A 16,617-nucleotide genomic window follows, 5' to 3' on the forward strand; every position below is an offset into this window, starting at 1 on the left:
TGGACCAGGCCTAATACTCACTACCCTGTTTGATTCCTGGGTCTTTTCACTCCGGCACAGAACTTAATGAATAGAACAAAGGAAGAACTTCCCTCCTTCCTCTTGAAACATCTTGTCCCCCCATTGGTTCCTCTGGTCAGGTGTCAGCTAGGCTAGGTGAACTTCTTAACCCTTAACTGTCTGTTTATGACACACCTCCTAGGAGGAGGAGTTGATCGCGAGAAGGTCCCTGAAGAGGTATTGGTGGGAAAGAGGAGGGCAGGAACTTCAGGGTATAACCAGCTGTCACTGTCCAATGTTGTGAATGACCATCCCAGGCTGAAGAGCGACAGACGGTCCAAAAATAAAAGGGGAGGCAGATTTGACACTGTGACTGGTATAACGCCATTGGGCACACCTTCAAAAGGCCTGCTTGGGCTGACCAGAGTATCTCTGAGACCCGACTGGGAGGCTGAGGTGGGCAGAAATGTTGGCGCCATTTATAACTCCTTCCGTTTCTTTTGTAAGGCTCCTGTCTTGGAGGTGCTGGAGGTGCCGAGAACCAAGTAAGCTGCTAGGGCCTGAAGTGCTTTCTGGAAGCAGACGGAGTGTACAGGCCTAAGGATCGTAGAGCCCTTCAGTCCATGAAGTCTTGTGTCCATCTGTTCCGAGAAAAGAGAGGAGCCTTCAAAGGGGAGGCCCTGGATGGACCGTTGGACCTCATTGGGAAACCCAGAGGACTGGAGCCAGGAACAGCACCTCATGGTGACCACAGAGGCTACTGTCTGGACTGCCAAGTCGGCAGCATGCAGAGCCGCCTGGAGAGAGGTCCTAGCCACGTTTTAACCCTCTCAAACTCCTGTCTTGACTTTTGGGGCAGGGAGTCTTTGAATTTATTCAGGGAGTCCCACAGATATGATTTTAATCTCCCCAGCAAAGCGAGTACAGGTGTTCAAACTCGCCTGCCAGCACAGAATTCTTTTCTCCCCTCTTTGAAGTGGGGGCCAAAGAAGGAGGAGTTTGCCACAGGGCCTGGATTGGTCCCATCACGGTCTCATTGATGGGCAGGGCCACCCTGGATGGAGCTGCTGCAGCCAGGATATCAATAAGACTGTGTGATGTCTCTGAGCTCCTCGATCTCCAAGCCCAGGTTTGAAGCGACCCGCTTCAGAAGGTCCTGATGGGCCCAGAAATCATCCTGTGGAAGCAGGCTACTGGGACCCGCGACAGCCTTGGCTGGGTATGACAAGGAGAAGGCGTGCCCCGGAGGAAGGGCTCCTCCTTCTTCCTCTGCTTTGACTATGTCCACTGGAGGCATCTCCTGGATGTCAGTACTGGAGTCAGTAGCAGAGTCGGGGTTCGGTGCCAAGTGGGAAGGAGCGGTAGCCCATCTTCCGGAGACCACAGAGTGGGATTGGTGGGAGGAAGGACCCAGCATCAGGGGAAACCTCGAGGTTCCAATAGTGCCACTGCATAGGCCAGTGACCCGCTGGCCAGATGCCTGCTGGAGGACTGGTGCTGAAGCTCAGTGGAGCATAGGCTGGGTACTGATGGTGGGCTTTTGGCGGTACATGACGTTCCCCTTCAGACGCTGAAGAGGATTCTTCTCTCAGCAACCACAGTGGAGTAGTACCCACTTCTGCCTCCATGGGGTGCCGGGGCTCCGGGGACTAGTGGTGTGCCAGAGATCGGGATGCTGGGATCAAGTGCGTCTTTTCCCCTAGGTGGTGCTGGGGGATCCGGTGCTGGGAAGGTGCCCAACGCACCCTGTTCCCTCCTGCTTCCAGTCGCCACAGCTGGTGGGTGCCCCATTGGTGTTGGCAGGACCGGAAAAAAGAGAAGAAGCAAATGGTGGAGGCTCCTTACAGCCTATCAGTTCTTCCACATTTGGGCAGCTGCCACGCTCATCACTCCACAGCTATCTGCTGGGGGAGAGAAGGTGGAGGAGAGGCGTGGCAGCCTGAAGGAGAAGCTTCGAGCAATAACCTGGATATTTAGGCATGGCGACCCGCAGTGACAGCTGGGAACGGCAGCCCAACAGCCAGGGCATGGCGACCCGCAGTGACAGCTGGGAACGGCAGCCCAACAGCCAGAGCATGGCGACCCGCAGTGACAGCTGGGAACGGCAGTCCAACAGCCAGGGCATGGCGACCCGCAGTGACAGCTGGGAACGGCAGCCCAACAGCCAGGGCATGGCGACCCGCAGTGACAGCTGGGAACGGCAGCCCAACAGCCAGAGCATGGCGACCCGCAGTGACAGCTGGGAACGGCAGTCCAACAGCCAGGGCATGGCAGCCCAACAGCCAGGGCATGGCGACCCGCAGTGACAGCTGAGAACGGCAGCCCAACAGCCAGGGCATGGCGACCCGCAGTGACAGCTGGGAACGGCAGCCCAACAGCCAGAGCATGGCGACCCGCAGCTGGGAATGGCAGCCCAACAGCCAGGGCATGGCGACCCGCAGTGACAGCTGGGAACCGCAGCCCAACAGCCAGGGCATGGCGACCCGCAGTGACAGCTGGGAACAGCAGCCCAACAGCCAGGGCATGGCGACCCGCAGTGACAGCTGGGAACCGCAGCCCAACAGCCAGGGCATGGTGACCCGCAGTGACAGCTGGGAACGGCAGCCCAACAGCCAGGGCATGGCGACCCGCAGTGACAGCTGGGAACAGCAGCCCAACAGCCAGGGCATGGCGACCCGCAGCAGCAGCTGATGATGACAGCTTGATACTTTCTCAGTCTTGTAGGTCTGTCAGGACACCTCTGCCCCTCTTATATAACTCCCCAGTGTGTATGAGGACAGTTAGATAGTTATAGATTGTCTAGGGGAATGCAGACCTCCTAAGGGTAATTTTACAGAACTCATTACACTCTTGCCTGACAGTCTCTCCTCTATTTGGTTTCGATAAAAAATTATAGTTTACGATTTTATTCTCTAACTTGTATGTGAAATGCGGACCTTCCTTTCCTAAAGAGGAAGAATTCCCCTGGTGGTGGGAGAGATCTGCATGCTTCAAGAATCAGCACGTCTATGGCCTGGTCCTTTCTGCACTGATATGCCATGCTGCACTCTGAAGGTAAGGAGGGAAATGGTGCTGAATGTATTATTCATTTTATCCCCCTTTGGGAGTTTGTCCCTATGATCCTGCTTCAGAAAGAGTAGCAAACTTGAGCTCAGAGATTGCTCTGAAAACATTTCAAGTGGATAGCAATCGCCCTGTGCTCAAGGAGGTTGGGCTTAATTGTCTCCCTTCCCCCACATGGGCCCCTTATAGGTCTGTCAAGGAAGGTACTGGCCTGGGGCTCAGGGATGGGCTTAGGGTGACCAGATGTCCCGATTTTATAGGGACAGTCCCGATTTTTGGGTCTTTTTCTTATATAGACTCCTATTACTCCCCACCCCCGTCCCAATTTTTCACATTTGCTGTCTGGTCACCCTCGATGGGCTCCTCCAAAGCTCTACCTCCTCTACTACATTGGAGCCACATGAGCCATAGAAGTCTGTTTCCATTGGAGGACAGTTGTGTGTTATAGGGGTCAGCAGGGGGAAGGAGTTGGGCTTGTAGATCCCTTGCTGCACTCTCCAGCGTTGGCAGCATCAGTGCTGTATCTGGTGCCCTCCATCTGCAACCCGCAGGGTAAGCGAAGACAGAGGAGGCCATCAAGCTCCACAGCCAAAGGCATGATTGCTGTTGCGGGCTATAGAGACTACAGCACTCTCTTCCACCAGGTGCTCTATCCTTCTGACATCACTCTCCTCATGGAGATGGGGGAGGGGGACTGCCTGCCCCAGAGCCATTTCTTTCCAATCCTGCCAGGCTCCCTTCCTGCCAGGGGATGGGGGGCCAAGACAACCCCATCTAGACTGGGCTTCATCTTGCCCACCAGGGCCAGCTGAGCTCTGCAGCAAGACACTCCATAAGAGGGGGAGCAGGAGACAGAGACCTTTCCTTTCATTGCTGGCCTTTCTGGGCCTAGATTGCTCCCTGAAGCAAGCAGGGCACCAGCTGATGCAAATGCCTCCGAAGGGGAAGTGAAGCTGAGGGGACAATCTCCTCAAAGATCCAGTACAGACCTGGGACACATCTGGGAATTAGACAAGACACATTGAGTCCAACTGTTGGTCTAAAAATTTGAAGCAAAATTTAAAATTTCCCTCAGAAAAGCTTTGCAGTGGGGAGGGCTGATTAAGCCACTGGCTGCTGTAAAAACAGAAAAAACTGGAGGGAACATCAGGAAGTAGGAAATAACCCCCTGCTCCAGAGACTGAAAGATCTGATTCTGCCCCTAATCCGTAAGGCTGAAGTACCCATTGCAATGGATGTGTGGACCTTAGTATGAAAAGAAAATATATTCCAGGAAGGCATAAAACATCCCTTACGTAGCAGCAATGGTTTGGCTAGGCCAGGAAGATTTCTGGACCTATCCCTGAGAAGGGCCTCATTCTTCTATAAACAGAGTTGGGAAGGGTGTACAAGAAGTCGTAAAGACTGTTGGCCTGATGTCTCATGAATAAGGCTACAATTTTTCACGGAGGTCGCGGAAGTCACGAATCCATGACTTCCAGCGACCTCCATGAATTCAGCCCTGTCGTCTGGGAACTGCAGCGGGGGGACTCCGGCTCCCCTGGAGTTCCCAGCTGCTGTGGGCCCCATGCAGCTCTTAACTGCTGCAGGTGGTGGTGACCCTACCCGCAGCTCCTGGCTGCTGTGGGTGGCAGGGCTTCCCTCCCACCCGGCAGCCTCTGGCTGCTGTGAGCGGCGCGGCCCCTGGAGTTCCGAGCAGCTGCGGGCACTGTGGGTCCTTCAAAGCTCCCGGCGGCCGTGGGGGTATCCTGGAGCTCTGAGCCCCCACAGGCGGTGGGGGCCCCCAGAGTGGCCCCGCAGCTGCCAAACCTCTGCAGGCGGTGTGGGGACCCCGCAGCTGGGCTTTGTCAGGGATATTGTTAGTAAAAGTCAGGGACAGGTCACGGGCTTCTGTGAATTTTTCCTTATTGCCAGTGACCTGTCCCTGACTTTTACTAATAATATCCATGACAAAATCTTAGCCTTAGTATGAATTATGCTAACCTCTTCCTTCTAGATACAGAAACATAGGACTGGAAGGGATCTTCAGGGTCATCGAATTCAACCCCTTGATACTGCAGGCAACTTCGTCATATAATCCTATCCATAAACTAAAACTAGTTGGGTTATTTACCTGCACTAATCCTATTGGGAGGCTATTCCAGAAACTCACCGCTCATGGTTAGAAACCTTCTTCGAATTTTCAGCCTGAATGTATGCACAGCCAGTTTATACCCATTTGTTCTTGTGCCAACATTGTTCATTTTGCTTAAACAGCTCATCTCCTCTCAGGTGTACATATAGACACCAGTCATATCCCCTCTCGGCCTTCATTTTGCTAGGCTACACAAGCCACACTCTTTTAGTCTCCTCTTGTAAGACAAGCTCAATTCCCCTGATTGGCATTGGAGCCCTTCTCTGTACCTGTTCCAGTACGAATTCATCTTTCTTGAACCTGGATGACCAGAACTGCACAGTTTTCCAGATGAGGTTTTACCAATGCCTTGAACAATAGCATACCTCCCTATTTCTACTGCAAATACTTATACACATATATGCCTTTATCTGCATCTGGGACTTGAAATGGTCTTCTTGCTCACCCAGCCCAGACCTTGCACCTAGGACCCCATGGGATTGGCCTCCATTTGCTCCTGTATTCACACTGGTTCTTACCTGCATCTGGGACCCAATAACTGTATTATTGCAGGCCAACTCTGTCTTGTTGATTGTGTCCAGCACAGCAGTTTTGCCCACAAATTCTTTATTGGTGCTTAGATGCCGTTCCAGAAGGTTCTGTACATCAGCACTGTACTGGTTAGTAAAGGCTTCTTCATACTGATCTGTCCAGAGCCGTATCCGGTTCTCCCACCCCTCAGCTGTGTTCTCATCCAGGGCATGTGCTTCAGAAGGAGAATTCTGCATCAAAGAACATAGGGTGAATGAATAGCACTTGCTGGGAGAAAACTCGATCCTAGAATCTCGTGGAAGTGCTGGAGCTCACCAACCTTCTTCCTCTATTGCCAGAACTAGAAAAGTGAATCGCTCACCAAGCCCTGGGGCCCCACTCAAATACTCAGATGATCACATGGGTACCCAAGAGGTGGTACCATTACATTTTACACCCTCTAGCACAGAGCATAAAGCTGCTTCTTACTAGCGAGCCATGGAAAATTTTGCATTGGATGAAACCCATAAGGGACACACTGCTTGAATCGTCCTATATGGAGAGATGACAGACTCAGAGGCATGGGGAACAGAGAAACAAGACCAATTTTTCTCACTTGCCTCCTGACCTCCTCCTTTTTCCCTGCTCCTCTTGCCTACTCTTCCCTTTCCAGCCCTTTATTCCCCACTCCTCATTTTGCTCTCGCCCCAACATTCATTCTATACACCTCTACCCCGATATAACACAAATTTGGATATAACGCGGTAAAGCAGTGCTCCGGGGGGGGCGGGGCTGCACACTCCGGTGGATCAAAGCAAGTTCGATATAACGCGGTTTCACCTATAACGCGGTAAGATTTTTTGGCTCCCGAGGACAGCGTTATATCGAGGTAGAGGTGTAGTTCCCAACCCCAAAAACAGAAAGGACAAAACACAAAAAGGTAAATGTTTAAGAATAAAAAGTAGAAATAGGCTAGTAAAAATGCACACTTGTGTAGAGGTTGCAAAAAGGGAAACTTAGAAATAACAGAACAGGTGGAGGATTCAATAGTAGAAATAGACACATAATAAAATAGTTAAAAATAACAAAACATAAACAAACACTTCACTCCAGTTCGGAACATTACAGATGTGCCCATTGTCCAAGCACTCATCATTCTGTGTCTTGATTACTGCAACATCCTGCCCTCTGATCTTGACAAATGCAATCTTGCTCCGCTCATATCCACTAAGAATGCTGCTGCTAAGATCATTTTCCTAGCCTGTCACTTTGACCATGTCTCTCGGTATCTCTCCACCAGCTCCCTGGTCTCTACCGAATTAAACGTAAGTTGTTTGTATTCACTTTCAAGGACACTCAGGATCAATCCCCACTTTACATATAATTTCTTATTTGCTGCCAATTCCTACCTCCAATTGACCCATGATTCCAGCCTCCATCACCTAGTTGTAAAGTTTTCATAAACATGCACCTTCATGCTTTCTCCCAGGCTAACCCCTGCGTTTGCGAGGCACTCACCATAAACATCTGCAAAGCTACCTCATTATCCTCCTTCAAATGCTCCTTTGCTGTGATGCCTACAAAGAACTTGACAACAGTCAGGCTGCTGGTGTGCTAAGACCACTGCCTACCACTAGCACTGTCTCATGGTTTCCCTGTAATCCCACATGTCTGTATACATCTGTTTCTTGTTTCACACTTAGATTGTAAGCTCCTTGGGGCAGGAACTGTCTTTTTGTTCTTTGTTTGTACAGCACCTCGCACAACAGAGTTCTGGTCCATGACTAGGGCTCTAGGCGTGACGATGATGTAATTAATAAATAATTGTAAAATAAATATGTAAGTATACAATATTAGCACTGTTAGCTTGTCCTACCTTCCCTTCCATTGTTTTCACACTGATTTGCTGCATTTTCTCTTAAACCAGACTGTGTTTTACATGTTTGTGCAGCACCCAATACAGTGGAGGGCTCTAATCCTGAGCACAAATAGAGTGGGTGCAGAATCGGGCAATGAAAAGTGGCTAGAAGCATGGAAAGACCTCTGCATGAGACGATATTGAGAAGGCTGGGATTGTAGTTTTGACAGGAAATGAATGAGGCCATGATAAAGGCATTATTAAAAGTGAATGAGAGAGAATATAATTAGGTGCTCCTGTTTACCCTCTCTTATAAGACTACAGCAAGGGAGCCAAACAATAAAATTGGAAGGCAATAAATTTAACAGGGAAATTTTTACATGACATAATTAACCCATGGAACTCTCTGACACAAGATACTGAGGCCAAGAACTTAGAAGGATTCATAAGGACTGAAATGTTTTTGGCACTGATACTTCAGTGACAGGCACCACAGAATAACCTCAGAGCATAATAAGAAAATTCACAATTATATTAGATCAGATAAACAAAGGATAACAATATTCAGAAACATGAGTTACATATATAACTGTCCACTACAGGATTTTGTGCAACTTCCTCTGAACCATCTGGTACTGGCGACTATCAGAGCCAAGATACTGAACTAGGATGGTGAGACATACCAGGTACAATCCAGATTGAGTAGCTGTGTCACCCCTGCCCTCTATCCTGGGGTGCGCTTTACAATGCTTTGCTGCTGTAACCTCCAGCCTGGACTCTACCCTGGTATGTCAAAGTGGCGCAGCAAGCAGAGTTTATGCACAGCTTGTTTTTTTAAACAAGGTTTACACTTTAAACACTGGTATACCAAATTTTAAGTGAGTCTCAAGTGTGATGGCTGGAAACAGTCTGGTGTTGTCTGTGCTGCAAGAACACAAAGAGGGTTTTCTAACAAGCCAGGGAAGACACTTGCTAACCCATAAAAAAATCTGACGAAGTGGGTATTCACCCATGAAAGCTCATGCTCCAATACGTCTGTTAGTCTATAAGGTGCCACAGGACTCTTTGCTGCTTTTACAGATCCAGACTAACACGGCTACCCCTCTGATACTTGACATAAAAAAATCATTACAGAAGGACCAGGGCCCACTGTCAAGGTGCAGGAACAGAAATACAAAGCATGTTGGACCTAGAAGTAATTAAAGCTTCTGACAGTTCTTGGGCTTCGCCTGGGATCTGGATCTCTCAGAAAGACAACACTAAGGTTTTGTGCTGACTGTAGAAAACTCAATGCTGTCACAGAGCCAGATGTGTATCCCATGCGTACAACTGATGATATGCTGGACATTTTAAGCAAAGCTAAATATCTCAGCTCTTTTGATTTAACTAGAGGTTACTGACAGATTCCTTTCAAAAAGTATGCACAGAAAAAAATCTGCTTTCATCATTGATACGGGACTCTATGAGTCCACAATGTTACCGTTTCGGTTAATGCAGGGAACATCCTTCCCCCTAGACTTTTTGTCTCCTGGTACCCAACTGGAAATGTTTTTCAAGAAGGGACTGAAACGGTAAAAGGGAAGGACAAACATGCCAAGGCACCCCCTTTCTCCCTCAGTGCCCATTGCATTCACTGCACCTGAAATGACAACGGGAGAAGGGGTCCTGAACTAAGAAGTTTGGTCAGTAAGATTGCTGAAAGCATATGATGAGAAACGGCACCAGTAGCATTTTAACTTTATTTTCTTATAACCCTTTCTGACTTTTATGCCTCATTACTTGTACTCATTTAAAATCTCTTTATAGTTAATAAACTTGTTTAGTCTGCAGAAGAGAAGAATCAGGGGGGATTTGATAGCTGCTTTCAACTACCTGAAAGGGGGTTCCAAAGAGGATGGATCTAGACTGTTCTCAGTGGTAGCAGATGACAGAACAAGGAGTAATGGTCTCAAGTTGCAGTGGGGGAGGTTTAGGTTGGATATTAGGAAAAACTTTTTCACTAGGAGGGTGGTGAAGCACTGGAATGGGTTACCTAGGGAGGTGGTGGAATCTCCTTCCTTAGAGGTTTTTAAGGTCAGACTTGACAAAACCCTGGCTGGGATGATTTAGTTGGGGTTGGACTAAATGACCTCCTGAGGTCCCTTCCAACCCTGATATTCTATGATTGAATCTAAGACTGGGAGTGTGTTGGGATCACCCTGCAGTCTAACCAAGGCTGGTGAGAGCCAGAGAGTAACCCCAGCGTGGCTGACAAGCTGAAGTTGCACACAGACACTCAGGGTGTGGCTTGCATGCTCGAAGGCTGTTTGTGAACAATCCAAGTGGGAACTCCTTCAGCAAGGCACTGTAAGGCACCCAAAGCTGCAGGGCAGGGGTGACACAGCTGCTCATTAGTCTAGATTGTACCCTGGTACATCACAGATGGACCTTGGTCTGATCTGATAGATAAATGCCACATTTCTATGACAGTGCTTTGGTCCAAATGTAAACCTTTCCCCAGAAATGGTACCTGTGAGACAACCATTACCAATCCAGAAAGCCTGAATACTTACATTCATCCTTCCCAGTTCATGGGGCATGGAGAGGAATAACACCATTTCTGTTATGGACCCAATATTATTTAAACTTATATGGTATTAGATACCAAAGTGATAGACAACTTACAAGTACATTAGATTAGATTAATCAAATGACAGCTTACCTCACTAGATACTGGGCCATGACTCAACCCTGCGTTCTCTCACAGCTGTCCCTCATCAGCCTCACCCTAGGTAGCAGGATGGGGTTTACCCAGCAGAGAGAAATGGATGAGCCCTCTCAGGTGAAAGCAGAGTTCACCAACCAATGGGACTCAGAAAAGGTTCCTTTGTGGTGCGTGAAAGGTCAGGGCTTGTCCAGAAGCTAGTGTTGGAATCAGAGAGCCCCCCACACACAAATCAGGAAAAAAACTACTGAGAGAAGTGACACAATCATGCGGGCAGCTCAGTTCCACTCACCTTCATCCGCAGAGATTTCCGTGAACCTTCTCGAAAGGCCTGTGCCCAAAACAAGAGAATGGTGCCCATCAGTATTTATACCCTTTCTTTAGATTTCTATAAAGCACTCTCCCCCCACTCGATGGAATCCAAGGATCACATCTAAATTAGATAACATTAAACATGTAAATTCCTCCCAGCCCAATGGCCCAGAAATCACAGCATTTCACAAAAGATGGCCAATGCCGCAGGAAGATTTAAACAGGAGGTGCCAGACCTGAACAGAAAAGCCCCACAGAAGGACTCCAGCAGACATTCTGAACTGAGAAAGTTCACCCCCCCCGACCTGACTAAGGCAAAATCTTGGGACCACGAGAAAGAGCGAGCTGACCAATCTCATCTGCTTTGGTAAGGAGGAGGGTCGGGGACCATCTCTCATTGAGCTTTATTATTCAGTAATACTAAGAATTGAACCAGTTGGTTTTATCAGCAACCACTGCAGATCGCAGAGGGTTGATGCTATCAACTCCTCAACCCTAATGAGTAAGCTGTATTCTGTTATCTCTGTGACTGCAGATCAAATTCAAGGAAAGCCCAAGTAAATAGCAAATGACACTAATCAAGCTGCTGGTGAAGAAGACACAAATAGCATGTATTGTCTGCTTCACAACACACACAGGCATGATGAAGAACAATCCAAAGCTATTTGAAATCCCCAAACCCTTTCATCAGACTCAGACCACCTCAAAGAAAGCCACCCAGAAGTGCCACAAGTTGTGGGTATTCCAGAAAGGGAGCTGTTAGACAATGAAAAGCACGTATGGAGATCTCCTTCCCAAGAATCAGCTCACCCCATGCAGAACAGTTCTGCCTACCCCCACCAGTAACTGCATCCCAGACACACAGCACACACCTCTGAGAAAGAAGAACAGAGTCCTCTTAACATTTCAGTCCCATCATATCAATGAACCCTCTGCCACAGGCAGATGTGGACCCCTGAAGAGGTTTTTCTGAACTCTGATGAACCAGCAGGGGGAATGGAGATGCAATTCAAAACCAAACCTAAAGCCTCTGAATACCAATGGGCAGTGTAGGGAAACAAAGGGGAAGACAGATCAATCTGTAAGCTCCAGGCTGGGGTGGCCAAGCAGCTCATAAAGATGAGACAGTGGTGGGACATGAGGACTTTCTGCCCATACAGGCATTGCTTACGCAGAGTAACCGAAGGATGACCCACATTTGGGCATGCTGACCACAGCAGGGGTCAGCCTGCACTCACCAATACTGTGTCCCGCATTTGGTCTGGGCTGTTTTTGCCATGCTCAAATACCTTGATTTTCTTGGCCTTTGGTGCAGTGCGAGCTTTCTCCATACTCCTCTTCCTCTTCTTAGGTTTGTTTCTGCGTACCCGATTAACAGTGAGAGTGATGCTTGTGGGTGTGTGCTGCGTAGCTGTGTACAACACTGTGGAGGGGGAGAGCTCCTCATCCCAACTCTCAGTTGCACTACTGTCTCCACCTGCAGGGAGGAGTATCATGTTAGCAACTTTATGTCTACCATGGAGAGATCTGCATGTCCCCTGGTCCCCCTTCACGATGATTTGCTAGTTAGACATTGCTCCCCAACCTGAGAGCCCCACAAGCTCAACCTCCCCTCCACCACTCTCCCAATCTTCTGACACTGCACAAGATGACATTGCTGCATATTTGGTCTCTCTGCCCCCCCAGAGAACTTGCCACATCCCTGGAGTCCCAACGGTGAAAAGGAAAAGACACATGAGTGTGTTTATCACAGCTATAGGTGATTAGAGCACTGAGAGACAGTAACCAAGAATCTTCCGGCCCTGTTGGAGGAGACAACAGTGTCACCATTAGTCTCAGCATAACCGCAGCCTTACCTGACACATTGTCCTGCTTCCGGCGACGGAGTCTGATCACTTTCCCCCTGCTCATTCCCCTGCAAAAGGAGAATGAACAATTGAAGCCAGTTTTGTAAGGGTCAGTCAACCTGAAAGTCAACCAGATGTCACAAGCTGCATGCCCTCTAAGGGGCCTACGGTGGTAAGAGCATCAATTTATCATTCTCATCTCCACTCCTAGTGCTCCCAACACTTGTCAGGTTGACAGAGCAAAGGGGGAGGGCCGATACTTGGCAAAGCACTCGACAGAACACTTCAACCAGCAACAGGAAGTCCATCCCCAACTCAAATGTGATAGTCTGGCATTAGAAGTGAAAGCAGGAGAAGCCGTCCTGTTCTGCGATGCATCAGAAGTTACCTGCATTTGTCACACTTGATGAGGAAGCCATCTTGAGAGAGTGTGCAGTGACACCAGCTGGGAATGGACTCTCCCTCTGAGGAGCTCTCACTGTCCCCCGAGTTCTCCTCGTCAGGTGAGTGCAAGCCATTCAGCTCAGCACGAGGGATGATAGTCTGAACTGGGGGAGATGCTGGAGGGGTCGGAGGAGGAGGAGCTCCATAATTATGATCCTGAAAATAAACATCTCCATCAGAATTATTTTGAACATAGGGAGTTCAAAGTCTCAGGGTATGTTTACACTGCAGCTGCGCTGCTGCAGCACTGCTGGCGAAAGCGCTTTAAGCCAACAGGAGAGAGCTCTCCCATTGGCTTAAGAACTCCCGCCTCCACAAGCGGCGGTAGCTATGTCGATGGGAGAAGCTCTCCTGCCAACATAGTGCTGTCCACACTGCTGCTTAGGTTGGTGTAACTTATGTCACTCCGGGGTGTGGATTATTCACACCCCTAAGCAACATAAATTATACCAAAGTAATTTATAGCGTAGGCATAGCCTAAAACTCAGCTCTAACTCAACAGCCATCCAGGAAACCAACAATCTGAATGGAAAACAGCAGTCTGCAAACAGCTTGAAGCAATAGCTCTGAGAGGCGTGAACTGCACTATTTGTCTCAATTTTTTTACTATTTGTCACTATTTTTCTCAAACCTCTGAGAACAATTCAAATGTCAATATTGACTGTTTCACTGCTAATCGTTTTGAAAAAACATCCAGCTAATGTGCTTATCCCAAAATCTCAAACCACTTTCCATGCTTTCCCTCTGCAGATGTCGTCTCCAACTTCTCCCCAACCTTCCCAAGTTCTGACAGGTATGTGTTTTCAATATGAAAATCTGCAGCACGCTGAAAACGAAGTGTGAAGACAGTGTAAAATAAATTGCAGTTGGTATCAACCACCACCAGCAAGGATACTGTGGAAGGTGTTACACATTCATATACTTTGTTCAACAAAATCCTCCATTTTAAAATTTAAAGGAAGCTGTTGCAGATTTTCCTATTTGCCTCACAGAGCATTACAGGAACCAGGGGATCTTGCCACTGAATCTACATCAAGCTTGCTGAAGAGAACATGGGGCCTTGAGAGTAACAAACACACAAAATGCAGGAAGTTTGGTAGGACTCAGTCACACTGCCGTTGCCCCAAAATAAGCTAAACCAGCAGTTTTCAAACTGGGGCACACATACCCCTAGGGGTACACGAGCTCTCATCAGGAGGTATGCGAGAAAAATCCTGTAATGGAAGACAACGCATTTTATTTAGTACAGAGGTTTAGTACTAGGGGGGCAAGGAGGAACATTCTGGGGGGCAAGCAGCGACACCAGCCCTGCACAGTGTGGCTCGGGGAGGGAACGCCGTCTCCATTCCTTACCGGGCCAATTTCAAACTTTTTGAGCTGAGCCTCCCCTTGGAGGTACAATGTTTGGTTGCGTCCCGCCCAACCAAGACAGACTGGGTGGCCCACTGAGGTGAGGCTTGCCCAACAGTTAGTAAACCTCTAGAAGCTGTTGCTAAAGGGAAGGCAGAAATCGGGGGGGGCACGTGACCCCCGCATGCCCACACCCACGCATTGCCTCTGTCTCTCTCAGATGGAGGTACACAGTAGACTGCATAGTACGCAGCCTACAAAGTTTGAGCTAAACAAAGCAGCAGTGCAGGTTATGTAGGGAAAGGGCTATAGAAGGAGCAAGGGAGCAGAGTGTAAAGGAAGGGGCTGGTACAGTGTAATTAAGGAGTGAGTACTCACTGCATAAGGCAGCCCTCGATAGCTGTGCCTCTGGGTGGCCTCATAGCCATGACTGGAGTACACATTCTTCTCATCGACAGCTGGACTAGCTTCCACGGACTCTGGGCTGCAGAAAATTGCCAGAAATAAGATCCATCAGTATGGAACCAAATTCCCCCTTGTCAGGCACTTGCCAATATCTCAGCATTCTCCTCTTTCCCACTCGGCAGAACTGTAAACGCACTGTTAAGAGATCTCAGGGAAACTGAGGTACATTATCCACTTCACAATGTGGCCCATACATGGAGGATGGGGGTGTAGGATAAACCTGTGATTGACAGACAGAACAGGCAGCTAAGCAGGGTTCATGCTAGATAAGGGGTAACTAACTCATCTCCTCATGCTGAAGCAGGAGAGGAGTAAGAAACATGCTGACACAGCCAGACACATTATGTGCATACTCTCATATTCCTCCACTATCTTCCCATTCACCTCCGGATACAGTTCAAGATTTCCTGCCTTGATTTTAAAACCCTCCATGGACTTGTTCTATCTGGGCCTATGATCCTTATCACACCCCACTCCATGCCCTCTGCCTGGCCAGTGCTGATTTAGTCTCAGTCTCACCCCACTGACACACCACCACCTTCTCCTCCTTTAAATCCAAAAAGAGCATCTCCAAACTGCAGATGAACACACCTCTCCTGCCTTTATGCCTGTTCTTCTTCCCCTCAGCTACTAAGGCTATGTCTACTCTACGGCCCTTACAGAGGCACTGTGTACTGCCGCAGCTGCGCTGCTGTAAGGTCTCCTGTGTAGCCGCTGTATACTGACAGGAGAGCGCTCTCCCGCTGGCATAATTAAACCACCCCCAACAAGTGGTGGTAGCTATGTCGGCAGGAGACGCTTGCCTGCCGACATAGTGCTGTCCACACTGGCACTTTTGTCAGGGAAACTTTATGTCAGTCGGGGGGGGGGAGGGGGCGGAGGAGGTTGGGTTTTTTGGCACCCCGATTGACAAAAGTGCTAGTGTAGACAAAGCCTTAGTGTCACTTAACTTCACAGTGTTTTGGGATATAATTTGTATGGAAGCTACAGTTGTCCTAAAAACATCTTGCACAGTTTGGGATGGTTAAGATTCCATGTTGCAAAGAAGGGTCAATAAAACTCATGGCTTGGACAGAAAAGGGCACAGGCAAAGCAGTTTGGCTTTATGCTTCCTACATGCCGACATGTGTTGAATGGGAATTTTGTTGCTAACTTAAAATGACAATGCATATTTTCACCACACGGTGGCGAAAAATATCAGGTCAAAATCAAGTATAAAGTGTGCTATTGGTGAAGGACTGCAGGAGTCCTGGGCAGAGGAGGGATAGCTGCAATTCAGCACAGGGAAGCGGTAGATAATGAGGGCAGCGACAGAATACCAGAAAGGAAATATCCTCTCAATTGAGAGGCATTCCAAAACAGGAGATGGAAGAGGACATACTACTGCACATGTACAATTATAGGTTGCATTGGAAATGACACAGGAAATAAGTGAATCACATCTGTAGTTCCAGGGCAGGTCTACATTTAAAACACTGCAGCAGTGCAGCTGCGGTGCTGTGTGCTTCTGTAAGGTTGCTACTTTGCCAACAGGAGGCCTTTTCCTATCAGTGTAGGTACTGCACTTCCCCAAGAGGCAGCAGCTCTGTCGATGGGAGAAGCCCTGCCATCAACATAGCACTGTCTACATCGGGGGTTAGGTCTGTATATCTGCATTGCTCAGGGGTGTGGCTTTTTCTCACCCCTAAGCGACGTAGTTATTCCAATGTAAGTTTATAATGTAGACTTGGCCCCAGTCTCCCCTTCAAAGATTATAGCATGGGAGAAGGGGCAAAGCAGACAGAAAAGCAGGATTCTCACTCCTGGGTCTTGTGTTGCCAGTGTGAATCCGGCAGAACTCTAAACACTAAGGACATGTCTCGACTACAAAATTATGTCGACTTCAGTTACATCGGCATAAAGCCGCCACAGTAATTAAATCACTTTTGTG

General features: G+C 48.5%; 1 protein-coding gene across 2 annotated transcripts in view; it reads right to left on the reverse strand.

The window, feature by feature from the left end:
• The window catches only part of SETD5 (SET domain containing 5), a 98,850-nt gene that overhangs the window by 72,424 nt on the left and 9,809 nt on the right, over positions 1 to 16,617 (reverse strand). Inside the window, exons 2-7 of one of the 2 annotated variants that reach the window (XM_065407252.1) lie at positions 14,601 to 14,706; positions 12,817 to 13,028; positions 12,438 to 12,496; positions 11,871 to 12,058; positions 10,562 to 10,600; positions 5,716 to 5,958 (exon numbers count right to left, since the gene is read on the reverse strand). In XM_065407252.1, the coding sequence (XP_065263324.1) occupies positions 5,716 to 5,958; positions 10,562 to 10,600; positions 11,871 to 12,058; positions 12,438 to 12,496; positions 12,817 to 13,028; positions 14,601 to 14,706 (847 nt within the window). The remainder of the gene's footprint in view (positions 1 to 5,715; positions 5,959 to 10,561; positions 10,601 to 11,870; positions 12,059 to 12,437; positions 12,497 to 12,816; positions 13,029 to 14,600; positions 14,707 to 16,617) is intronic. The other variant, XM_065407253.1, reaches the window with a different exon arrangement.

Source organism: Emys orbicularis, chromosome 7 (genome assembly GCF_028017835.1).
Source record: "Emys orbicularis isolate rEmyOrb1 chromosome 7, rEmyOrb1.hap1, whole genome shotgun sequence".
Taxonomy (NCBI): Eukaryota; Metazoa; Chordata; order Testudines; family Emydidae; genus Emys; species Emys orbicularis.